Source organism: Mustela nivalis, assembly GCF_964662115.1.
Source record: "Mustela nivalis genome assembly, chromosome: 7".
Taxonomy (NCBI): Eukaryota; Metazoa; Chordata; class Mammalia; order Carnivora; family Mustelidae; genus Mustela; species Mustela nivalis.
Window position 1 is genome coordinate 88,773,023 of NC_139026.1, and position 27,138 is coordinate 88,800,160.

A 27,138-nucleotide genomic window follows, 5' to 3' on the forward strand; every position below is an offset into this window, starting at 1 on the left:
TCAGTGGGTTGAGCCTCTGCCTTTGGCTCAGGTCATGATCCCACATTGGGCTCTCTGCTCCACGGGGAGCCTGCTTCTCCCCCTCCCTCTGCCTGTCTCTCTGCCTACTTGTGGTCTCTCCCTGTTAAATAAACGAATAAAATATTTTTAAAAAATTTAAAAAATAAAATTTATATGTGGGGGCGCCTGGGTGGCTCACTGGGTTAAAGCCTCTGCCTTCTGCTCAGGTCATGATCTCGGGGTCCTGAGATCGAGCCCCACATCAGGCTCTCTGCTCAGCGGGGAGCCTGCTTTCTCCTCTCCCTCTCTCTGCCTGCCTCTCTGCCTACTTGTGATCTCTCTCTGTCAAATAAATAAATAAAATCTTAAAAAAATAATAAAATAAAATTTATATGTGAAGGCAGAAGTCCTAGAATGGCTAAAACAATGTTAAAAAAATTTTTTTAAAGGATAACATGGATGAAATCACTGTACCTGATATTGAGGCATACTAGATAGCTACCTAATCAAGAAAGGGTGGTGTTGCTGGAGGGATAAATACACAGATCAACATGATAGAAGAGGGAACCCAAAAAATAGACCCATACTTTTATTATGTGAAGTCTTCTCTAGTCCTCTGTCAAAATATGGCATTTTGTCCTCCCCATTTTCTCTAAAGCTACTTTACCTTCTTTCAGATGTTATAAATATGCTATTCTGTTTTCCTCTAGTTTTTATTGATATTTTTGTTTTGTTTTTTACATTCAATTCTAACTCATGCAGAATTTTTTTGTAGGATCTGCTGTGAGATACACATTCAAATCAGTTCTCTATACTAAAAAAATTGTACCAACTAACTATTCCCTTATTGGTTATTTGGTTATTTTGATTTGTCATGAATTAAGTTCTCACCGTGTTTTAAATCTCCTTCTGGAATCTTTCCTATTCAGTTTATCAGTTTTCTGTCTTAGAGTCAATTATATAGGATCTTGGTTGTCACAGCAGTATCCTCACCCCGTGATATTTGCAGGGAATACGGAAATACTTGTGTGCTTCTGGAGTTTTCTAGAGTCACAGATCTTTCTGCAGCTACATACTTCTTATGCAAATATTCATACCTTTCATCTCATTAAAATTTAAGTATCTCATTTTACAGAAGATCAAAATTGTTACCACTAGGGGCGCCTGGGTGGCTCAGTGGTTTGGGCTGCTGCCTTCGGCTCAGGTCATGATCTCAGGGTCCTGGGATCGAGCCCCGCATCGGGCTCTCTGCTCCGCAGGAAGCCTGCTTCCCTCTCTCTCTCTCTCTGCCTGCCTCTCTGCCTACTTGTGATCTCTGTCTGTCAAATAAATGAATAAAATCTTTAAAAAAAAAAATTGTTACCACTAGATTTCCTCCTTATTTGATAAGGAGCAGAGAGGAGTAAAGCCAAACATTCGAAAGGCATGCATGCTGGGAGGTTTGGTTGGTTTGCTCACTGGCTCAGTGACTTGTCCCAAATAAAAGCCATGCACAACAGGAAATTATGCCTCAGGAACATTAGAAATTACTACACTACAGGATTGAGGTTTTTCTGGGAAGAGTCAAAACTGCAAATATTGAATCCATTAGTGTTAAGGGTCTATTTTTTTAATCCAGTATCGTTCCTCTTATGTATCCTTTGGTATCTGTCCTGCTTATCTTCCAAGTGCCGACCCTTTAGACACTCTTCTATTCAGCTCTCTAAATCTTGGGGATTCTAGCCTACTATTCACATAACCTCATTTTTTTAATTTACAGGAATAGCAGGCTTTATGACTGTGGTGTCCTATGGTCTTTACAAGTTAAAGTACAGAAAAGATCAGAAAATGTCCATCCATCTTATTCATATGAGAGTTGCTGCCCAAGGATTTGTTGTAGGAGCTGTGACTCTAGGTAACTTGCTTAATTTCTGTCTTATATTCAGCTGTCTTTGAGAATATTTTAATTTATTTTAGAAAATGAATGTTGGGTCAAGGTGATATAATGGAGGAAGAAGGGTAAGAAAGACAGTGAACCTCACTTGAAGTTGATTCCCTGTAAGAGGCTTTAGTCTCTTGGTATTTTAAGCACTGAAAGAAAAAAAAAACAGTAGACAGAAGGTATAAACTTCCAGTTATAAAAGAGGTAAGTCCTGGGGAACCCAAGTGGCTCAATCTGTTGAGTGTCCTGACTCTTGATTTCAACTCAGGTCATGATCTCAGGGTCATGGGATCAAGCCCCTCATTGGGCTCCAGCCCCACACTGGGCTCCTCACTCAGTGGGGTGTCTGCTTGTCGCTTACCCCCTCCCTGCCCTTGAATATGCTCTCTCTCTCAAATAAATAAATAAAATCCTTTAAAAAATAAAAAATAGGGGTGCCTGGTTGGTGGCTCAGTCAGTTAAGTGTCTGCCTTTGGCTCAGGTCATGATCCCAGGATCCTGGAATCGAGCCCTGCATGGGACTCCCTGCTCAGCGGGAGCCTGCTTCTCCCTCTCCCCTTGCTCTTTCCTCCTACTCCATCCCCCGCACTTGTTCTCCTTCTCTTTCACTCCCAAATAAATAAAATCTTTTTTAAAAATAAATAAATAAAAATAAAAAATAATGTATGTGGGGGATGTAACGTACAGCATGGTGACTCTAGTTAATAGTACCGTTTGGTATATCTGAAAGTTGCTAAGAGAGTAGATCTTTGAAGTTCTCATCACAAGAAAACAATTCTGTAACTATGCATGGTTACAGATGTTAACTGACTTGCTATGGTGATCACTACATTATATGCAAATAATGAATCATTGTTGTACACCTGAAACTAATATAATGTAGGACAATTATACCTAAAAAATTTTTAAAAGGTAGGGAGCTTAATTTTAAAAATGTAGAGAACCAGATTATGGGTTCTGTTATCTTGTATAGTGAAAGGAGCAGTGAATAGTTTATACCCTAGGTAACCCAACTAAAGCAGTGGTTCTAGACTCCAGCCTTTATCACTCACCTAAGTCATAGTTCCCAGGCTACATGAACAGCAGGTATAATTATTAATTTAGTTTAACTGGGAAGAATACATTTTTAGAGCCCACAAGCCTCAACATCTGTTCTCCTTTTATTCCCAGTCTGAGCAATGGGTAAACCTTTTTAAATTAGTCTATAAATTAAGCAATACTAAACACAGTCGCATCCAAAGAACAGGTGTAAAATTATTTGGTTAATACATCAATGGCTAAACCAGATAGTTCTCTCAGTAAGTCCACTTTGGGACCTAAATTATCTAACTTTCTTTTCGTCTACATTAATGAGAACAAGCCACCATGTTCCTAGTTCTCCTTCATGCTGTGCAGAGTAGAGTCAGCCTAAGAATGGGTCTAGGATTATGGAATGATGTGTGTGGGGCTTTGCATGTAGGGGGTTACATGGTTACATCTTATTACTATGAGCTGTGATATGCAGGTGTTGAACAAAATACAAGAAACTTCACTACAGAACTATAGTGCTCATTTTCATCAATTAGCTATTAGCAAATAGCTACTGAGCACTTGCTATGTGCAAGGCCCTGTGCCAGTCTAGAGATACAGAAATAAGACTCAGTCCCCACTCTCAGAGTGGTCAGGCTCCTTACGGAGAACGACCAAGAACAGAAGATGGCGGTATAAAATCATGGATATCATGACAGATAGCACAGGTTGCTCTGGAAGCATAACACAGAGGGGAGCCTTGAACGAGTGCGGAGAGTCCCGAGGAGGCGTCTCTCAGGATGTAAACTATAGGAGCCAAGCACGTGGAGGAATTAGGTAGGCAGAGAGGAGACCAGGATTTGAGACAGAGGTCAAAACAAAGGCACAGGAGCATGGCACCTTACTAGGACTGGACGTAGCTTGGTGTGGTAAGTGAGTCAGTCAGGGTTTGAGGAGAGAAGCAGAGCTACCAGCTGTAATACAGAAGGAGACATTTATTATAGGCATTTGGCATTACATGATTGTGAGGCTCTTGCATATGTATCAGCAGCTGGGGCCCAAAGTGGGCAAGCACAAGATGTAAAGTGAGAGAAGCAAAAAAATCTAGAACTTGCAAGGATGAGCTGGGAACACACATGATGAACTGCTTGGAACCTTTGTGGATTTCTCACCATCTCTAAGCCTCTAAATTCGATGACGGCAGTGACAGAGGACAAGATGATGCCCTTCATCTGGGAGCTACTAAACAGGGACTTGGCCAAGGAGTCAGAAAAGGTGAAGGAGGAAATTCAGCAGAAGCCACAGTAGCTGTACTCCCTAGTTGTTGCCCCATGCCAACGAAGGGGACCAGAAGATAACCAAAGATATGCTGCATCAGTGCCTTCCGAGCATAAAATGTATTTGGCTGTTGCTTCACTTCTGCCTTCTAAATCGTATGCAAAATGTCCCTTCTGCAGTAGCTCACAGAATAAAAAGAAATGAAATCTGGAAAATGTAGTTACAGTTTAGCTAAGCTGACACAATACAAATTCACCCTTGTCTACCTCTTGTCAACCTGGCATCCATATACACCTCTTTTAATACACTTAACTTTGAAATAAAGACAATGGCAAAATCAACCATTCAATGTATAACCAAAAACATGCTAATTCTCTCCCAAAAGGAGACACAAAAATCCCTTTCTCCATCTTTGAGTGGTGTGGATTTGTCTTTGAGCAGAGTCCCATTTCCCTTTGATATCCTAAAGCTAAATCCTGAAATATAAGGATAATTATCATTAGCACTTCTTCCATTAGATGGTAGATAAATGGAAGTGGCAAATAAAAAAATCGTTAATGAATACACAAATGTATTCAAATCAAAATAAGGAAGAAATATTCATAGCTGTCAGACTTTGTTTCTATAACTGGTCGGATGGTCATGCCTGGTGTTATAACCATGTTCTAGCCATTTTATACTCCCTTTGCCTTCAGTTAGCACCTTGGCTATTCAAGGTTATTTGACAAGGTTATGGTGACCCATACCATCATTCCTAAATGAAGGCCATTAGCCATCCTGCTTATATTGGGTATTGTTTTCCATTGTCTTTAATCACAGGACATGGAAGTACTAAAAAACGCCCCAGAAGAAATGCATTCCAGACACACACCTCCTTATCCTATTTGTATTCTGTAGCAGTAACCTAATTTCCCCTTGATAGATCAGATCGATGTAATGGACTAGCATGATGTCCTGTGGAATGGAGGGATGATCAAGGTCCCTGCAGACTAGATTATGGCATAGGCTGGAGACTTCAGGCAGTCTTGAGACAGAATAGTGAAAGTATACTCTTGGCCCAACTGAGTGAACGCACACTAAAAGGTATACAGGAAAAAAACAATCAACCAGATTACTAGCTGAAAACCAAATAGTAAATATGTTTATACCAATACACTCTAGCAATGAAACCACACCTGAACGGCAGCTGCAGTCAGAGTGATCAAGTTTATAGAAATCCATTATCTTTGTCCAAGATCCACCTGTCTTCTGGCAAAAGAGGCATACTGAATGCCTGTGCGGTAGGAATCACCACTCTAGGATCTTTAAAGTCCTTCATGATGGTGCTAATCTCTATAATCCATCTAGGAATGCAGTTTTGCTTTGGTTTACTCTGTTGGTAGGTAGAGGCAAGTAGAATGGCTTATGGTTGGCTTTCCCGACCATAATAGCTTTTACACCACAGGTCAGGGAACCGATGGGAGGACTCTGACATTTGCTGGGTTTGTCCATTCCAATTACACATTCCAGAACTAGGGAAATAATTCAGGGTCCCACCAGGTCAACTGACCACCTGCCCTCCAGAAACTTCTAGCTTGGCTGGTAGAGCACCCTAATTCTCAAAGCATCAGTATCAATTCAAAGCCAATACTTAATAATCTCCCACAAATGTGATTATTTGCCCTTCCTCATGCACAGGCACCTTGGTGAGTGGTCATGGATCCCTTTAGGAAAGGCTAGATGGAGTATTTACAGTATTTATATTTTTGGCTGTATAACAGGGTCTTTTCTTAAGGAGATCTGACCTCTCCTTTATTCAAGGGACTCTGGGTCCATAAAGTGATTCAGTCTGAGAATTTTTCGGGGGCCATGGCTGTCTACAATGATGATTTAAGTGAGACTTCTACTCACCAAACTGGGAGATTTTCTGCGTATGCACTGCCCGCCACTCTTATGTCTAGGGATACCATAATCAGTTAGCCAATGCCAAAGAGCTTTGTGGCCTAGACTATGCTTATTACAGTTTGGTCTTTGCTGCCCATTATAGTACATCATGCTCTCCTTGTCTCTGTCGCTTAAATGATGCCACGTGGCCCTGCCACTCAGGATCCCATCATCTCCACTGAATTCAGGGAGCCTAGCAATTCCCACTGTCATTTCTGGCTTACAGAAGACAGTCACAGAACTCTCCAAGGATGCCAGAGACTCCCTTCACAAATGTATTTCACATAGCCTTGGTGAAGGAAATAGATATATTTAGGGGCTGAGGGAGGAGGATAAGTCCACTTTAACATTCCAATCTCCCTAGGCCTTTGGATACCTTCCTTAATGGTGGAGTTTCTTAATCTCAGCATTACTGACATTTTGACTGAATATTCTTTGTTGTGGGGGGCTGTCTTGTGCATTACAGGATGTTTAGCAGCATCCCCAGCAACTATCAGGCAAACAGCACCCACCAACCTCGAGTGTGACAACCCAAAATGCCTACAGACATTGCCAAGGGGAACAAAACTGCCCCCTTAAAGAAGAATGACTGCCAATGCAGAATCTCTGCTGTACCCTGGATGTAAACCAAGAAAGCTCTGCATTCCAACTTCATTTAGTGGAGATTAACTTTCATTCCAAGTTTTAGTCATTCGCAGGAAGGAGTGCAAAGGAGTCTCAGTCATACAGGGGTTCAAGGACCCTATTTCACAGAAACTTGCCCATAGGTCCCATCCTAATTTTCAATTTTCCTATTTATCCTAATTATCCTATTAATTGAATTAATTATCCTATCCTATTAATTGAAAATTATGCTAATTTTCAATTTTCCTAATCCCACTCTTCCCAAAGCAATGCCCTAACTTTGACATAAGAGATTCTGTGAGGTTGGGAATTTTATTATTGTTATGATTAGTCACCATCAGGATTAGTTCCTTTGTATGTTTTTCAAAAATATCAGCCTCATTGCTACGGGAGCTGAGTTTCTTTCTGGAAAGTCATAAGGCTTTCAGGTCCCTCAAAGCACCTGGATTAAGGAATTGAAAGCCCTGAGTCCCTCATTTTGTGTTCCCAAGTTCTCCAGCACACTTAGAAGAAACCAGCCTAATTATTTTTCTTATCTCCACTAAATGTTCTCATACAGTAAATACCTGATCACCCAAAGCCCGTTTTCTATAGATACCTGATTAAGGTTTTCTATAGGTGACAATCTAAAAAGATGTTTTACTACTGCGTGCCTTAGACTGCTAGCATCCTCTTTACTCCTGGAAAAAAAAAAAGGCCATTAATATCTTTAAATCCAAATCAGATCACAGAACCAATTCCAGATGACCCAGAACCAATTCAGAGAACCTACCCTCATGGCTATGCTCCTCTGGAAGCTCCTGTACCCAAATCTGTACCAGTCAGGATCAGAGAAGCAAAACTATCAGTAGTGATATATAAAAAGGGATTTTTTATTTTTTATTTTTTTTATTTATTTATTATTTTTTTAAGATTTTATTTATTTATTTGACAGAGAGAAATCACAAGTAGATGGAGAGGCAGGCAGAGAGAGAGAGGGAAGCAGGCTCCCTGCTGAGCAGAGAGCCCGATGCGGGACTCGATCCCAGGACCCTGAGATCATGACCTGAGCCGAAGGCAGCGGCTTAACCCACTGAGCCACCCAGGCGCCCTAAAAAGGGATTTTTTAATAGAAATATGACCCTAACCATTTTTTTTAAAGATTTTTAAAAAATATTTTTATTTATTTATTTGACAGAGAGAGAGATCACAAGCAGGCAGAGAGGCAGGCAGAGAGACAGAGGGGGAAGCAGGCTCCCTGCTGAGCAGAGAACCCGATGCGGGGCTCTATCCCCGGACCCCGAGATCATGACCTGAGCCGAAGGGGGAGGCTTAATGCACTGAGCCACCCAGGCGCCCCTACCCTAATCAATTTTGAGAGCTGATTAAACAGTCCATATTAGACTGCTTATGTTCCTAAGGCTGGGGCCTAAAGTTAACAAGGCAGCAGTTGGGAAGGAAAAATTAACTGCGATCTTCAGGGAAGAGCTGGAACCCACAAAGAGAAACTTGGGTCAGTCTCTTACTGACTCCAGCTTTGATCATGGTGTGACCTGTAGGAGAAGCTGGACCCTCAATCATGGAGTTCATCCACTGGCCTAGGAGTTGAAGAAGCTAAGAGGAGGAGATCCAGAAGTTGCTGAAGGATCTGTGGGTCTGACTGTTGTCCAACAATGTCAAGGTGAGCCAGCAGGTGAAGAGCAACAGCCAGCACCTGGCTCCCTGCACCAAGCCTACAAGTGTAAGAAGAACACAGCAGCTGCAGCTTCTACTTTCCCCTTCAAATTCTGTCCCTGCAAAAAAGCAATTACAGCCCAGCAAAACTGATAGAAAACAAATCCCTGATCAATGTCTACAAGCTGAGGCGTTAACTAGAGGACACATTCAGTGGAAGTTTTAAAAAGGGGAGTATAGTAGTCAGGATAGCAGCTGAGAAAGGCGCCTGCCCAAACGCAGGCAATGTGAAACCGTTTGAACAGAGGGTCACCCTAAGAAAAGACAGAACAGTGGTTATTTATGGAAAGGAGGAGGTATGGTCAGAGAGGGAAAGCTGGGGGGCTCCCAAGATGCTTCCCATATTCTATTTCTTGACCTGCAATTCCAGGTAATTGCCTCTGCAACTGTCTGTTAATCGGGTCATTTAGATTGTGTCTACCATTTTCCATGCGTATTCTATTTCACTATGAGGAAAAGGAAAATGATTAGAGGATTTGTAAAGCAGGGGTGAGAACAAAGGCAGAGAAGAAGTCAATTAGATGATGAACTAGGTCTGAACTAAAGCAGGAATAGTAAAAATGGAGAGGAGGTGGATTCTAGAAACGTTCAGGACTCAGCAACTAAACGATTGGGAGAAGGAAGGAAGGAGGAAGGAAGGAAGAAAGGAAGAAGTCAAGGATGATTTCTAGGCTTCTGGTTTGGGCAGCCAGATAAAGGTGTGCCTTCACTAGTATAAAGAATGAAGAAGAACAGGTTTGGTGGGAGGATAAGTGCATATTGGACAAAACAGTAATTGCTGATATTAATGAGTGTTTATGCTGTGCAACCATTCTGCTTTCTATATCACTATCTCAATCTTTTTTTGTAGGTTAACTTCATTAAGCTTTTATTTTCATTCCAGTATAGTTAACACGCAGTGTTGTTAGGTGTACACCACAGGGATTTAATCTTAATAAGCACCTCCTTCACACCACCGGGTGCACCTTAGCACGCTCCTGTACCGCTGCCAACTGCCCACAGCACGCCTTAGCTTCCCAGAGACTGCTGTTACTGCAGAGACCAGCCTCTAGGGAGTGCCCAGGCCACCTGCAACTTCTAACTAACTGGTTGTGAATTCAGGGGTTCCCAAAACTCCCTCAGGTTTGACATTTCACTAAAACAACCTAAGAACTCAGGAAAGCTCTATACTGACTAAAGTTTTATTATGAAGTATCTAAATCAAGACCAGGCAAATTGAGACACGTAGGCTAAGGTCTGGGAGGGTCCCAGACTCAAAGCTTTCTACCCTTTCCCTATGGAATCAGGGCATGTCAACCTTCCAGCACATCCATGTGTCCACCACCAGAGAAACTCTACTGAGCTTCAGCATCCAGAGTTTTTATTGTGGCTTCATTATGTAGGCATGATTGACTGAATCACTGGCCCCACGACAGAACTCAATCTCTAGCCCTACTCCCCTCCCTGGAGGGCTAAGAACCCTCTAATCCTATGGTTGGTCTTCTGGCATGACTAGCCACATCCTGAAGTAGGATCCTGAGAGGCCACTGTAGGTCATCCCATTAACATAAATTCAGGTATAATCCAAGGGGCCCATGAGTAACAAAGATACTCCTCTATCTGAAAAAAATGTTTTAAAGATTTTATTTATTTATTTGACAGAAAGAGAGAGTGAGAGAAAGAGAGAGCGCACACACACAAGTAGCGGAATTAGCAGGCAGAGGGAGAGGGAGAAACAGGCTTCCCACTGAGCAGGAAGCCTGATGCAGGGCTTGATCCCAGCACTCTGGGATCATGACCTGAGCCAAATGCAGATGCTCAGCCAACTGAGCCACCCCAGTGCCCCTCTCTATCTGTGAACTTCTAAGCATTTTAGAAACTCTATTGTAGGAACTCTGAACAAAGACCAAAGTCTTTATTTACTAATAATCCCCTTTCCAGATAAGGAAATGGAGTCTTAGAGAGAAAAAAATTCTTGCTAATAATCGCCTGGCTTATCAACTCTGGGGCCTGAACTCTTAATTTTGTATTATACTGACTGAGATGCCTATGGCAGATGTCTCCAAATTAGAGTACTCTTACTTTAGGAAATGTATAAGGAGATCCATGGGTATGCGGGAAGAAAATTTTTTGGTTTTTTGGGGTTTTTTTTGTTTTTTTTTAAGATTTTATTTATTTGACAGAAAGAGATCACAAGTAGGCAGAGAGGCAGGCAGAGAGAGAGAGAGAGAGAGAGAGAGAGAGGGAAGCAGGCTCCCCGCTGAGCAGAGAGCCTTATGCAGGGCTCCATTCCAGGACCCTGAGATCATGACCTGAGCGGAAGGCAGAGGCTTTAATCCGCTGAGCCACCCAGGCGCCCCGGAAGAAAATATTTTTATCTTAAAAACAAAAAAAGCTTTACTCATATATAGACTAGCCATAGTACATTTATATTGTTTATAAATAAATGAACACTTTGAGGGGCATGCTCAACTTATTTATGTATAATTCAGAAGTGTGGCAGCCACCTACCTATGTATGTGGAAATTAGACATATGGTGTAATGAATATATGGGTCTCACATTAAAAAGAGGGTTCTAACTTGCTTACCAGTGACGCATTCACAGGTGTGAATGAGGTGAGAAAAGAGTTGAGATCAGAACTCCAGGAAATACCAACATTTAAGAGGCAGGCAAGAGGTAAGCCTTACCTGTGTCTAATAAGCACAGGGAAATGAGTTCTGCAGTTCTCTCTGCATCTGAGAATGTCTCCATAGATACCACAGTGCATCCAGTAAAGATGTTTTTGCCTTGGATTTTATACATCTGTGATGGTTCTACTACTATTGTGTTAGGAAACTGTGCAGACAGCTGCCTCAGCCAGCTACAGGGTGCCCCGAGAACAACCTCACCCATCCTTTTTTCTCTGTGCGCTCCCTGAAGACACGAACAGCGTCAGGAAAAAAAAAAAAAAAAAGGCAGAAGGAAAGGAAGTAAAGAATTTAGGTTAGACAATGTACTAAATAGCTGGTGTCTTGATAACTGATGTGGACGGAGCAGGAGATGAGCAGACTCCTTAACCTACTGTGGATACAAACACTTGCTGACGTTCCTGCAACACAATGAAACAACTCTACCCCTCAGGCTATTTCCCTTGACTACTTACCCGTCTGGAAGACCTCTCAGCCTAAACTTCTGGTAGACCTTTGTCTGGAAGACCTCTCAGCCTAAACTCCTACCTAATTCACCCACTAGACTGCCAACCTTTAGAAGCAAGGATTCTGTCCCTTTACCTTCTTTTCCCTCAAGACACTAAACACAAGGAGGCCCTGAAGAGAGGTGTGCTAGATTGAGATATCTATTATTTCTATGTTATTATCTAGCCAAGTCTCCCCACTCTCCTTACTTTTGCACCAATATTTTAAAATTCAAATTCTAGGGTGGCATAGTGACATATTATAAATTTGGATTGAGATTTATATGGATCTTAAAGGGGTCTAACTTTTTGGGATTGGTTGGTTTGTCTGGAGCCATTTATATGATCCAAGCCAAAAGTTAATAAGATGGAAGACATTTGTTTGTTTATAAGTTGAGGGACAGTTTTGGAAAAATACAAGTGGAAGAAATTCAGCCTTCATTTTCCACAGATACTGTATTGATATATATTTTTTGTTTCTAGGTGTTCTCTATTCTATGTATAAAGATTACATCAGACCTCGGTTCTTCAGTGTGTCCAAAAAATGAAGCTACATCTAAGATAAGAAGCCTTCTGAAAACTATTCATTATGAAGAATTCTCAATATGTAGCAAATTATACTGCAGAAGAATGAGACAGGATTCTCATACCCTTGTATAGTAAGTCTCAATTGTTTACAAAGTTGATTTCCAAATCAAAAATCACAGTCAACTCAAAAATATCCTTGTTGTATGGGCGCCTGGATGGCTCAGTGGGTTAAAGCCTCTGCCTTCAGCTCAGGTCATGATCCCAGGGCCCTGGGATCAAGCCCCACATCGGGCTCTCTGCTCAGCAGGGAGCCTGCTTCCTCCTCTCTCTGACTGCCTCTCTGCCTACTTGTAATCTCTGTCAAGTAAATAAATAAATAAATCTTTAAAAAAAAAAATTCCTTGTTGTCTTTCAGAACCTAGGATAGGATTTTCTGACTTTTAGAATTTTTACTTTCTAGTTAGTGGCAGAAAATAATCTATATTATGCCAAACCAATATGAAAATTAGAATTTATAATAGTGGCTACAGAAAAATTATCTATATCCATATTAAATGTAATACTCTATTCATCACTTTATTCTCTCTGTGTAGGGCAAAGTAATTAGAGCTTTCATAAATTCTTTTCAAGAACAGCAAATAGTTATAAGAGAAGAATGGTCATGTTGTTATTTAAATTTGGTTTACCACTGTGTACCTTACTCTAATCTAAAAACATGACTATTTTGCCACAAACATAAATGTTTAACATTTAAATATATCTATGTATTCATTTTTATACTTCTTGAAACATTTTATAGGAGCACAAAGGTAAATTGCTAAAAAAAAAAAAAATCCCTTTCCCCCAGATGGCAATTATGGGGGTGAAAGGAGTTAGTCTAATGCTATTGCTAATCTGGTCTGACACTAGAAGACACAGAAACCAAAGCAGACATTAAATGTTAACTATCTGTGACCTCAAACTCCTCATAACTGCCCACGCTTCTAAAAAAATTAACTAGACTTTGTTGAAGTCCCAACTGTTATGACTCAGATCTACTTCCCTAAAACTCCAAGCCTGAAAAAAAAAAAAAAAAACCCAAAATGAAAAAAGTATTCACTGAAATAAAATCAAGAACGTACTATAAAATGATCTGTGATGGTGATTTCCTTTTCCTTGATGTCTCCTGTAGTGGACGGTTAATCTGACAGCAAGGTGAAGTCTAGTATTTGGGAAAGGAAAAGATGTAAGAATATCTGAAAATACGTCTGCATTCCAGATACTAACCCATTGTTCTGTGTATTATATACACTACTCTCCATTGGCACAGGTAGTAATTTTTAAAATTGTCATCTACCTATCAGGAGGCTCTTCTAGTACCTGTTTTGGTCAACACTGTCCTCTTTGGAAAATAGGCAAGGAAGAATCCAATTACTTTATTCCACTAAATAGTCCAGAGCTAGATCTACTATGTTCCATGGAGGTTAGGGAAATTGAGAACAGCTGGCATAGAAACATCATCCTTCAAGATGATTACACAATTAAAAGATATTTCTAATCAGGCTACTGAAAAGATTCTACTCTCTAAATATAGACTCTACATTAAAAATAGACTTAAGGGGGTGCCTCAGTGGCTTAGTTGGTCCCAGGGTCCTGGGATGGAGTCCCACATTAGGCTCCTTGCTCAGCAGGGACTCTGCTTCTTCCTCTGCCCCTTCCCCTCACTATACTCTCTCTTCTCTCAAATAAATAAATAAATCTTTAAAAAATAAAAATAGACTTAAGTGTTTAATTAGAAATGGGCTTTTCTCATAAAACCCAGTAGGTTCCAGAATTTATTAATTTTACTCTGAGAGAACTTCAGTGATATATTTATTGCTTGAAAAAAGAAATGCAAGGTATTTATTTACTAAGAGTAGCTATGCATGAGAACTCACAAATTGTGTTTAAATTAAAATGGAAAATCATCTACGGGCACCTGGGTGGCTCACTTGGTTAAGCATCTGCCTTCAGCTCAGGTCATGATCCCTGGGGTCAAGTGCTGCATCAGACTCCCTGTTCAGTGGGGAGCCTGCTTCTCCTTCTCCCACTCCCTCTGCTTGCACTCTCTCTCTCTCCCTCTCTCTCTGTCAAATAAATAAATAAAATCTTAAAAAAAAAAAAAAAGGAAAAGAAAAATCCAGATTTGTAAATCATAAATTAGAGAATTATTAAATGTTCCTCACTTAGAAAAGAAGTATACCCCAGACTCCCTCTTTAGAAATCAGTCTCTTCTACTGGTTTTAGCATAACTCAGATTATCAAATTTTTTTATTATAGGAGTTATATGACCTGATCGGTATACTTATAAACTTTTGTACACTCGAGTCTCTTCCTAGTAACATATAGCTAAAGGAGGGAGATGAGTTAAAGAATCCCCCAAGTGCTTCGTCTCTGTTTAACTGAGCACCTCATCCTTTTAGGAGTGGCAAAACAGGAGTTTTAAAACCTATTTTTTTTTCCTCCTAACACTCACTAGTAATGAAACTGAATTGCCCAGGAAGGGAGGAAAATCTAAATTGGTCCATCTAGAGTTCTTATCTGTGTATAAAGAATCTAAAATACTGAAACTCATTTTAAAAATCTCTTCTTCAAGTGAAAGCTGTTTATTGATGCTAATTCAGTTTCATTTTAAGATCGGAAGGATGCTAACCTACAGCATAAGGACACTACTCTTACCAGAAGTTTCAAGGGCCCCTGATAGAGAAACGAGAGAATTTTATTTATTTATTTATTTATTTATTTATTTAAAGATTTTATTTCTTTACTTGACACAGAGAGACAGCGAGAGAGGGAACACAAGCAGGCAGTGTGGGAGAGGGAGAAGCAGGCTTCCCACAGAGCAGGGAGCCCGATGCAGGGCTCGATCCCAGGACCCCAGGATCATGACCTGAGCCAAAGGCAAAGGCTTAACCGACTGAGCCACACAGGGGCCCCAAGAATTTTAAAGTACCATCTTAGAAAACTTTCCACTTGGAGGGCCAGGTCTTTATAAATGAAGATAAGGAATGTCTGGATTTAACAAAAAACAACGTACTGAAAAGCACTAACTTTTAAAATAAGACAAATGAGATATTTACCTTTGAAGCTGAAATAGGAAGATAATGCTCAAAGTCATACAAAAGCTGCAGTATTTGCAACCAGAATGCCTCTGTGGCTAGAAGGAAGTGAAGGAGTGTGTGTGCTGTCCCGCAGTATAGTCCATGGAGATGGACAGCTGCCATTCATTCCAGCCAACTGTAGTTCCATGCAGGAATATGACCCAGTGTTGAAAATCTCCTTTTCAATCAGATAATTATGCAAAATCTTTCAATTTTTAAGTATTAACTTTTTTATTATAAAAATCTTAAGGAAAAAAGTCCTAGTTAAGAACAGGGGTCAAAAAGAATCTATAACCCACATGTAGACAGGCAGTTTATGACATGAGAACTGGTCCTAGTCTAGTTCTAATCTCTTATTACTTGGTATAAATATCTCACAATAAAATGCTTAGCATTCAGGGAAATTCAACATTAGAAATATTAGCCATTCCTGGAAACAGACTTTGGACCCAGAAATGGTGTTTGGCGTTTTGATGGGAAAAATGGGAAGAAAACACATGGTAGGACTCTAAACATTAGAAAGAAAACAAATAGGTCCATCAACATCTTTATAAAAGTAAATGTTAGAAGTTTCTTCTTTTTATACATAAAAACCTGAATGGTAAAATGGGCTGAGTTACAATGTCACATGGAAAACTGATCATTGGTTATAGCATGGTTTCTGAATCTTATTACAAGGTATTAAGCTCTTTGGAAAATATCATCATTCCTCCAGTAAGATTTCAAGAAAAGCAACAGAGATAATTATAATTAAGAAGCACATCAATAACCAAGACCAAATATGAATGCTGAAAAGAAGAAATGTTTTCCTTAGAAATGATGTGCTGGTATGAAGTAGTTGCTAAGGGTCTGGTCGATTAAAACTGACATGTAATTTAACCGGCCATAGTCAAGTATCACTTTAAAAGGTAAGTTAATTTGACCAGGTCATTCCAAAAAAGAGCATTACTCCCTCTCCTTTCTCACCTGTGACCCAGAAAAACAAATATCTGATTTATCTGAATACTGTCTTTGAAAAAAATAAGACCTATCAATTTTATATAACCTTAAAACTCTACCCAAACTGATATGTTCAGGTTTACATAAATATATACACATATATATTTTTAAATGCCAGAAGTCAAGACACAAGCCCATAGGGTGTGTGGCCACAAGAGGCCAATCATTGAGCTCTGGCTATTGTAGGACAGGGGAGGTGGGTGGGTCTCTGTCCTACACTTAACAGCTGTCAGCTTTTAATGTCCTTTCCCATGAGGAAATCTTTACCTTTTGTTCAAAACATCTGAACAAAACTCACCTCTGAACTAACAGAGATATGTTAACAGGACACCTGGCACAAAAGGATTAAGACAAAGTAGTTCTTATACAGTCTCGCGGGCTGTCAGTCATCTAGACACAAGTGAGTCGGCATCCACTGTGTTCAGAAGGTAGAGTTCAGGCTGAGCCGTCAATCCCAGATGGTACTAAGGACAAAAAAAACGGAAAAGAGTTAGACTCATTTGCCAGTATTTATTTATTTATGTAGAAAGATTTTATTTATTCGACAGAGAGAAAGAGCACAAGCAGGAGAGAGTGGCAGACAGAGGGAGAAGCAGGACCCCCGCTGAGCGGGGGGGGGGTGGTGTTCTATTCCAGGAGGACCACAGCCAGCTTGGCAAAGCCCGAGGCAGACACTCAATGGACTGCTGAGCCACGTAGGTGCCCGTGATTTGCAAGTATTTAAATATTGTAACTGGTGCATGAGGACCTATAATCAGCACATCAAAAGACGCTTTTTTCCAGTACTACTATATTGGTTTTTATTTCAGAAAAGAAATGGCTTGCAGATAGATACATGAATGGTTTATGGCACATAAAATAGCTAGGTACTGAAATAGTTAAGAATTGAGGTAGTGCCAAATGCCCTCAGCAAAATTTGCACTTTGACTATTCTTCTGACACACTTGGCTGCTGCTGGATTTTTTTTTTTTAAGATTTTATTTATTTGACAGAAAGAGAGAGCACAAGCAGGGGGAGGGGTGGAGGGAGAGGGAGAAGCAGGCTCCCTGCCAGACTCCAACTCTGACTCTGTGGCTGGATCCCAAGACCCCAGGATCATGACCTGAGCTGCTTAACTGACTGAGCCAACCAGACATCCCAGGATGGCTACTTCTGATAAGGACATTCAGAGCCAACACACCAAGTGCTTTTGTATTCTGGTACTGTTTTAGAAATCAAATAAATTCTAAATAATGAAAATCAAATATTAGAATGAAATATGAATTCTAAATTATTAGAATTAAACACTAATTCTAAACCCTGAGCTCAGTCTAAATCCTGAGCCATATTATCCAGGCTGGCCTCACGATCTTTTGGCACCTGAGCAGAGAACAGCCTTTCATTTAAAAAAAAAAAAAAGTGCTGAGAGAGGGAAATGACCTATGGGTCTCAAATGTTTGTCAGGCTGAACTGAAATTACTTGGACTGCTTTTAAAATATGGCCAGACCGCCTTCCTGGAAACCTGAATCCCTATGGTTTATTTTGTTTTGAAGTAGGCCCCACACCCAGTGTGGAGCCCTGTACCGGGCTTGAACTCTTGACCTTGAGATCAAGAGCTGAGCTGAGATCAAGAGTAGGATGCTTAACTGAGACACCCAGGCAACATCCCCCTTTATTTTCTGAATCCCTATTGTTTGAGATCTGTGAAGTTATTGCTTACTCCTTTTCTCTCCTCTACATACACTGAGACAATCACTGAATCTCATTTTAGCCTTACTGTTATTACTTAGGGTTTTAGGAAAGTTATCACCCCTTGGCATCAACAGCCTGTATATTAATGCAGAATGTAGACTATAAATCCATAGAAGGAAAACATCCCTATTATAGTATAGTGGAAAAGTCACCAGAGTTGGGTTCAAATGCCAATTCTGCTACTTGAGAGGAGCAGACCTTGAGCAAGTTCATGTACACTTCTGGAGCCTTATCCTACTTATTTGTAAAAATAGGAATAAATGCTACATTTGAGAATACCAAGTACATTAATACGCCGTTAGTCTTCAACAAATGTAATTTTTTAATGTATTACAAATTGTCCCGTATACCTCATAGGCTTGTGATGGCTGTGTGAAGATGACCCCAGATGAAGCCCAAGATAAAACTGTTCTAAGAACAGTGACTAAGAGTGGCCTGGGGGCAGAGAGACAACTCTTCAGACAAGCCTCCTTATTCATTTCAGGGTCTTACATCTCAGGTTGGTAACCAAGAGCGATTGTCATATACACTATAAATTCACTGCAGCCTTTTCACAAGAGCTGAGGTGGTGGGCTTCCTCATTATGTAGTAGGCAAGAGTGGCATTATTAGTCCTGTGATCCCCAGAGTCACTCAGATGACTTACTAGACAAAACCTCCTCATCGGAGAAGTTTGTCATATTGCTCTGAGACACTGAGAAATGGGGCCAAATGACCCAGGAGTAGGCTAAATACTGTCAGGGGCAGAGAGGTAGTGCAAATGAGTAAGCTTAATAGTTCTTAGCTACTACTGAGGTAGAATCACAGAGGGCCATGGCCTATTTTCTGTGCTTACTAAAAAGCATTCAAAGTTGTTTCAAATATAGCAAAGGTCAAACAAAATTAGTCTACCAGCTGGCAAATGGTGAGCTGAAACATATTCTATCACTAATTAGAGTATCACACAAATGCTTTGATATGTTCCTGGTCCTGCCAAACACCCAGCTTGGTGTCTTAACCCTGCACAAAATGTGTACTATGTATTATATAGCATGGTTTGGGAATGACAGTGTAGGCTCTGGAGTTAAGCTATTCAAGTCGAAATGCCCATTGCCTATTCACCAGCGATGTGATGTGGGGAAGTTACTTTTTGGCCTTTCAGTTGCCTTATCAATAAAGAGGCGGATCCTCTTGTTGTTAACAATTAAACGAGGTCATAAGAGTGCTCAGACCAGGACTAGCACATGGTAGTGGTTTTTAACATTCATAAAAGCTAAGATGCCAAGAGAAGCGGATACATTTAGATGCACTGGTCCTGTCCAATAAAGGAGCAGATAGCATTCCAGAGGGCGGAGCTAAAAGAAATGTCTCAAATCAGATCTTCAAATTGTTGCCTCCTAGTTTAGTTCTGAATTTAAACCCAGGTTAAGAAGGGAGAGCTAAATGAGGCAGGATAACATGGAGAACAAAATTCCCAGATTACTTCTATCGTGTTTCAGTATCTGTCTCCTGTAAGACACACAGGAAAAGCTTACAACAGAGAAAGGGAAAATGCAGTTCTGTGCCAACCTTGGGATAAATGAAGTGCTGACTTAGATTTTCCTGTTGTTTATATGGTGACAGGAACTGCAGTTTACTATGCCTGAGCTTTGTCTTTGTTTTATTAAATGGTGCCAGTTTTTCCATTTATATCAGTTCTGCCAAAATGCTTTCAGTTTTTAAGCTAAACAATTTTGGTTTCTCTTTTCAAATACTCATACTTTTTATTGGCATCATACATACGGAACATAAAAGCTTACTTCAATGGCGAAACAAGACTACAGATAGAAAAATGTTCAACTCAGGGCAAAGAAATGCAGAATAACAATTTTTTTGGACTTTAAGTATTGCAACGATGTGACCTTTAGAAGCAGCAAAACTATGTGACTAAGTGGGTAAACTGGTATGACTGTTTGGTGTCTGGGGTCCTGAAAGTCTTCTCAGGACTAAAACTATTTGCATCTCCATCCCTTTAGAAGAGAAAATCACTAACAATGTGGGCTTAAAATGTCATCTAGGTGGCGGCTGATGTTGCAGTATCTCGGAAGTATTTTCTTTTCTTTTTTTTTAAATATTTTATTTATTTATTTGTCAGAGAGAGTGAGCACAGGCAGACAGAGAGGCAGGCAGAGGCAGAGGGAGAAGCAGGCTCCCTGCTGAGAAAGGAGCCCGATGTGGGACTCAATCCCAGGACCCTGGGATCATTACCTGAGCCGAATGCAGCCACTTAACCAACTGAGCCACCAAGGCGTCCCTTTTCTTTTTTTTTTTTTTTAAGATTTAATTTTTATTATTTATTTGGCAGAGAAAGAGAGAGTGTGCAAGGGCAAGCAGGGGGAGCGACAGGCAGAGAGAGAGGCAGGCTCCCTGCTGAGCCAGGAGCCCGATGCTGAGCTTTGGTCCCAGGACCCTGGGGTCATGACCTGAGCCAAAGGCAGATACTTAACTGACTGGGCCACCCAGGCATCCCCAGAAGTATTTTTAAGGTTAAAAAAATACCCAGGAAACCAAACAGGAAAAGGAAAAAAATCTTTTAATTACAAACCAAGTTTACATAGTTAAATGGGCACTAACAGCTCAGTTGTAACCACTTATACTACTAGCAGGACCTTACAGGAGCCAAACTCCAGCTCTTCCCCATCCATTAACTCCCAGTGTGCTGTGACAGCACAATGACTTCATGTCACACTTGTGGAAAACAAGGACCACTTAACATCCGACACAGACAGCGCGCACACTGGCGCTGGGAGACTTCACAGCATTGTTTATTGCACCCAGAGTACTGGCTGAAGTACACTTTCTTTCTGACAGGATCAAATGAAATACAGTATTGAGTATTTTTAACACTGTCAAACATTACACACATAGTATTATAAAATGCCATTTAACTGGGAAGAAATTTTCCATCATCTCAAGTCATAAACAAAACTTTTTAAAGAAAACAAGCAGCTTTACCTGAACTTCTAAGTCTTATGACTCTGAGAGTGACTGGACCCACCCAGATTCAGGGCAAAGGTAGTGTGTGTTATTATACTGTCTTTACAAAGAATTTTTTTTTGTCAATTTTGCCTCTACCTAGCCCAGCCAGATGAGAGATTAAGATGTCAACCCCCAGTATCTTCACAGAGTGCCCTTATGACCAGTTTGGGACAGGGACAGGGGCAGATGTGAGGAGGAACAGTGAGGGAAATTTCTCTTTCATGATCCTGTGCTTGAGGGCCTAAAGTAAGGTACGGTCAGTGATACACAGTGGTTTACCCTTAATGCCTTATAAAAGTCCATCCAGTCTATACTCTTGGCCTGGTATCAGCAATAATGCGTTTAGGGGCTCAGGTGAATAGAGAAGGTCAATCAACCAGGAATCTAGAAGGAAAGCTCCAAAAATGAGAAGTCATTGCCATTCAATGCCATTCCCATTACTGTTCTCATCAAGTCAATGGCTAGAGCAGACTTGATTATTTATCTCCACCAGACAAATGTGATTTGCTTTGATATAATCACATAATCTCAGGCTCCATATGTAAAAATGTCAGCAGTGGCTGAAGAGAAGCAGCTTCATGCTGAAGGGACCCATGTCCTCTGACTCCAGAGCTCCACCATCTGGTCTCAAAGTTTTTCCCTCTGAGGGAATGGCTGAAGAGAGGTAGCCCAGTGCAACCTTGCTGAGAGAGAACTTTCAATCACAGTGATTCCTACTGACTTGCTGAGAGACACAGAGCTTTCCAACAGTTAGGTCCATAGCTCCCGAGATTGCCTTGCAGGTTGTCTTGGGCATGCTTCGGAAAACCATGACAATTCTGGTAGGAGGTGTCTTTTAGGAATAAAACAGATGACTCTTCTTTCCTTTAAAGTCTTTTCTCATTCCAAAATCTCATGAGAATGTCAGTTCATAAATGCTACCATCTTTTTTCTAAAACCAACCTCCTGAATGAGGAAGGTGAAAGCTTTATAAATCTATATACTCAAGAGTAAATATCATCAGGAAAGCTCTGTATTAACACGAAAGTTAAGAAAATCGGGACTGGAAAGAAAATCCTGATAAGCTTTCAATCTCTGAAGAAAATCTGCTCAGTGACTTTCTAAGGTGATTAATAACCAACACCCACATGCCAGCTTTGCTGTTTGTTTATCACCATCTTTATCCTTTCTCATCCCTCTTAACTTCCACCAAGAAATTTAAAATGAAAATAAGTTAAAAGAATCCTGAACCCGAAGGAGGTAGATTTTTCATAATTTTATATTTAATATGGATGAAACCAGTTTAGTTGAGATTTTATTTTTTTTTATAATTAAAATAACTGAGAGGGTATGCATAAGAAAAGTATTTCTCAGCCTTTTATCTTTTTATGAACAAAACCTGCATACCCATTCTGTAATTTGTCTTATGAAAACTTTAATACATTTCTCAAATATTTTTTTTTTAATACAGAGCCTGGTTAAGAATAATGCATATAGGATTATCTCTCAAAAGGATAAAACAAGCTGGCTCTTGGGCAGCTACTTAAGAGTTAGTGTTGGAATGATAGCAGCACATGTCAGTTTTTCAAAGATTCTATCTAATGCAGTTCCCAGGTTAGAAGGTCAGGAAGAAAAAAAAAAATTTCCATCTTTTCAAACATATACTGAAACAAAGTCTTTCCCAACAAAGAGCTGAGTCTTAAATGCACTCTGTGCAACAGCACATACTTTTGGCTATGTTCACACAGTAAACCATAGAAACACACTGGCTCTGATGGCTACCCGTGGAAGACAGACAGACTGATCCAGTGTCTACTTAGCATAGCTGCCAGTGGCTTCTCCGGTCAGCAGGACTTTGGAGATGCTTACCGTGCGCCCACAATCCAGGAAGGACATGCCCAATGCAATCAAACATTGCCAACCCTGAAAGATAAAGTATGGTCATCATTCGCCAACCTCTCTGCAGATCCCTCTTCCCATCATGACTGCTCACACTGCACTGCTCAAGATACAAACCTGCTCTCCTCTTTTTTTTTAAAGATTTATTTGTCAGAGAGAGAGGGAGGGAGAAAGCACAAAAAGGGGGAGTAGCAGGCAGAAGCAGGGTCCCTGCTGAGCAAGGAGCCTGATGCAGGACTCTAACCCAGGACCCTGGGATCAGGACCTGAGCCAAAGGTAGACACTTAACCAACTAAGCCACCCAGGCGTCCCCCTGCTCTCTTCCTTGAACATCCAACTCTGCTCATGTCCTACCACCCAGTTTGCACAAGTCATTCTCCCAACCCCACATCCCCATTAAAACATCCTGGAATCTGCTTTTCTCAACAAAGTTTCTTCATACTATTACTATTTTCAATATTGAGTTCCCTGTTCCTACTGCTTTGTTTGTTGTTTCTTTTGTCCAACTGGGAGTTCCCTGAAGACCATGTTTCTTCAGTCCTACCCCATTCCTCATGATGCAGCTGGAGGTAATGATTGACAGACCAATACAACTGGGACAGCACCCCAAACTGCTCAAGTATGTGTTTGGGAGCTTAATAGCAGTAACCAACCCTAGAATCAGTCCCCAACCTAAAAATGGGTCTTCAACAACCTCAACAGTCTCAGGCTACCTGAGGACAACTCAGTCTCTTCAGAGCTAATCTGCAGGAAGGAAGGATTCCCTTAACTTCTACAGTGAATTTTAAAAATAATTCCTGTCAAGGACACGTTCAGTTACTTGGGTTTTCTTGGAGTAAATCCCTAGAATATAGGTTCAGCATAATCCTAGGGTGCTCAAGGTTTATAGGGAGGAAAGAAGAAAAAATAAATCAATCCAGGGCTTAATTTTTCAATAGTCACTAAAGTTATTTTCTCAATTGAGTACTTAACCTGTGTCAGATATTAGCATGGGGACTAGGTAAGTGTTAAAAAGATCAGCAGGTCTCCAGCCTCCATCCTTAACTATTCTCTGAAGCATATATGGTACAAATTCTGCTGTCCCTAAGCCTCCACATATGCATTTTTCAGAGAAACCTGTAGAGAACAGGGAGGTGGGTTTGTTGTCTTTATTGCTACAACTATTTTCCATTAATATAAGTAATGTTACAGAAGATTTAGAAAATAAGACAAAAGAATATATCCATCAAGGAAATATCCTAACACAACTACTATCACCATTTTTAACATAATTTACCCCTGATTTTTAGGGGGAAAAAAATGATCATCTTGGAATACATTATTCTGCATTTTCTGTATAGTGATGCTTTTATAACCAACATTTTTAAATAACTCTAGAGTAATTCAATGAGAAAATATCACTATTCTTTCTTTTGTAGACAGCTATTAAAATCTTGTGCCACTCTCTACTTTCTATATACTATTCTTTTAATTCTTCAAAAACACGATACTCTCTTATCAGGAATTTTTAAAAAGCTATTAATTTATTTATTTGAAAGAGAGCACAAGCATGAGCAGGCAGAGGGAGAAGGAGACGCAGACTCCCGGCTGAGCAAGGAGGCTGAAATGAGGCTTGATCCCAGAACCCTGAAATCATGACCTGAGCTGAAGGCAGATGCCTAACCAACTGAGCCACCCAGGTGCCCCTCTTATCAGGAATTACTAAGAATGGAAACCAGACAGAAGTAACATGACAGCTCTTAAGAGCCAAAATAAATTTTATGGTTAAAAATATTTTGAACCACAGGTGACTTAACAATTTCACATAAACAGTCTCATAACCTGGAGATAGGACTTTTATTTTTTTTTTATTTTTTTGTTATGTGCTTTTAAAAAAAAAGAAAAAAGATTGCTATTTTGCTCTTTTGGATACTTTCATTTTGGTGTTCATAAGCCCCATCTCTACCATGTCTGATACCTACACCCCTGCCCCCTTCTGAAAAGACTTACCAGGTAAAACACAAAGCTCAGATAAGCCACACTGACCACAGCAGCTACCACATACAGTGCCACATGCCCTAGTTCTTGGACATAAACCAGGACGAAGTACATGTTGATGGAACAGACAATAAGGACCAATATCCCGCCTGCAATCCTCCAGCCTCTGTAAAAGAATCATCAGTCACTGGGGGAATAGTCTAACCCATTCACAAGCAGAAAAGGACACTGTCCTGTGGAGTAGACAGGACAGGAGTTAAGAGGCATCTCAAAATGCACTGAAAATTATTCTTACCATGTCCCAAGTAAAACATCAATAGAGGGGGGGGGGAAATACTATCAAGTAATCCTTAATATTTAAGTCCCTAAAAATGCAACAAGTCTCAAGTACCTAGAAAGCAACAAATAATTTCAAATACCCCATACCCTTTCAAGAAGTACATAAAAGGTATTCATTTATGCTTTTCTCATTTAACATGGAATTAAGGTGCTTTACACTTCAGTGACCAAAGCTAAAGAATTAAAGCCCTAAGAGTGGAACTTTCTCATGCTAGAAATGAAAAATGTGCTTGCCTTCTTTACTACATTCATAGTCTCTGTTCTCTGAGCCAAAAACTAAGGGGCAGCTCTAGCATTCACCTCTCAAAACATGTGCTTCCCCCGCCTGACTCATTTTCTCACTGGTCTATTCAATGAAGATATGCTTCCCCACATATTTTTGGGGAACTGAGAAGTACACTCACATTCCATTGGTAAAGTCATTCATTACTGGCCGCAAGCTCGTAAATGTGAGGATGGGTATCAGAGCAAAGGGAAGCTGGAAGAGAAAGAATGGAGATCAGATGGGGCTACTGGAGATCCTGGTATTATCCCAAGAGTAGCACTGTTAGCACATCGGAAATACATAATAACCTGTCTCATCTACCTCATGAGAAATTATTCCTATTATCCCAAGATGCTCATGCATTATGTTGAAACCTATGGAGTCGTCTGATCCTACGTCTTTATTCTGTGGATGGACACCGATTCTGATCCAGTGTCTTTATAAACATTCCTATCTGTCTTGCTTTTTTAACCTCAATAGGACCTAGCCATGTCCTATGTTATTTAATGTTTGCTTGGATTAAAAAACAGTAATTTTATACTCCATATATAATTATAGCAGATAATTCCCATTCAATAGGCTTTTACAAACCAAAACATTTCTAAAAGCTTTTCAGATACCAGGGATTCCATACATTTACCGAGACTGTGCCTCTTTCTTCCTCTGAATTTTTCCCAGGACCCAGCACTACAGGCTTGGTACCTAACAGCAATATATAACACTGCCTGATTAAATGGGATGGGGCTTCCCCCAGCTCCCTCCTCACCTGTAAGCTCTGCAGAACATTCAGGAAGTCATTCATCCCTGTTAGATGCTCTACGTCCTGGAAGATGGCAACAAGCAGAGTGGGGATGATGGCAATAGAGCGGGTCAGAATCACTCGGGCAAAGCGTGACCATTTTAGGTTCAAGAATCCCTGGAAGAAAACCCAGAAGCAGGATAAATGTCTAGAAAAGGAAACAGAAAAAGGTTTGGGAGGTTCAGGAAGACCCTAGAAACATGGGATTAAGAAGATGTCACAAAGGGCAATCAATGTTTTCTTCCTCTACTCTATACCAGTCAAAACAGCACATACCTCCATGACAAACTGGCCAGAGTAAGTTCCTGTCATGGTGGAGCTCTGTCCTGCAGCCAGGATCCCAACAGCCCAGATGTAGAGAGCAGCTGGTCCAAAGTAACATCCCAGTACAACACCCTGGGGGAGGCAAGGGAGAAAGATGTTTTTGTCAATGATCTGCTTAGACAATGACCAAAACAAAATTGCTCTGTAGCAAGTGCTGTGCTGGGCCCTACTCCGCAGAAGCCAGACTCAGGACCTGACCTCATTTTAGGGGCCTTCGACCTAAATTTTGCTGGATACTCCTTCATTCCTCTGCTTAAGTCTTTTCTCCGAGTTCCTAAAGCCTTCATCCTCAACTTACATCTTAAATATGTTTAAAATTAAAAAAGAAAAAGAAAGAAAGTCTACACAACAATTCCCCAATTATATTACTTAACACACTATTCTGGAAGATAGTAACAGGAGTGAAGATAAAGGTCAAATACATTTGGGAAATACTACATAAATTATGCATTCTACTCTTGGGAGGTTCATAATGTAACCAGCATTAAAAGGGACTGAGAGGTTCCAATAAAGAATACTTTACCAGGAGCACTTTCTTTAGTCTCCCCCCAGTTAACATCCT

General features: G+C 40.4%; 2 protein-coding genes across 11 annotated transcripts in view; one reads left to right on the forward strand and one right to left on the reverse strand.

Moving 5' to 3' along the window:
- The window catches only part of LOC309869733 (HIG1 domain family member 1C), a 39,777-nt gene extending 26,761 nt beyond the window's left edge, over positions 1-13,016 (forward strand). For all 4 annotated transcript variants that reach the window (XM_082741326.1, XM_082741323.1, XM_082741324.1 and 1 more), the window contains 2 exons: positions 1,760-1,894; positions 12,104-13,016. In XM_082741326.1, the coding sequence (XP_082597452.1) occupies positions 1,760-1,894; positions 12,104-12,168 (200 nt within the window). In that variant the 3' untranslated portion in view covers positions 12,169-13,016. The remainder of the gene's footprint in view (positions 1-1,759; positions 1,895-12,103) is intronic.
- Positions 13,017-15,479: 2,463 nt separating this feature from the next.
- The window catches only part of SLC11A2 (solute carrier family 11 member 2), a 38,159-nt gene continuing 26,500 nt past the window's right edge, over positions 15,480-27,138 (reverse strand). For 5 of the 7 annotated variants that reach the window (XM_082741263.1, XM_082741265.1, XM_082741266.1 and 2 more), the window contains 6 exons: positions 26,529-26,648; positions 26,220-26,369; positions 25,593-25,666; positions 24,862-25,015; positions 22,843-22,896; positions 15,480-16,730 (listed from right to left, as the gene is read on the reverse strand). In XM_082741263.1, the coding sequence (XP_082597389.1) occupies positions 16,653-16,730; positions 22,843-22,896; positions 24,862-25,015; positions 25,593-25,666; positions 26,220-26,369; positions 26,529-26,648 (630 nt within the window). In that variant the 3' untranslated portion in view covers positions 15,480-16,652. Of the gene's footprint in view, positions 16,731-20,531; positions 22,897-24,861; positions 25,016-25,592; positions 25,667-26,219; positions 26,370-26,528; positions 26,649-27,138 lie in introns of those variants that run through there. The other 2 variants (XM_082741268.1, XM_082741269.1) reach the window with 1 other exon arrangement.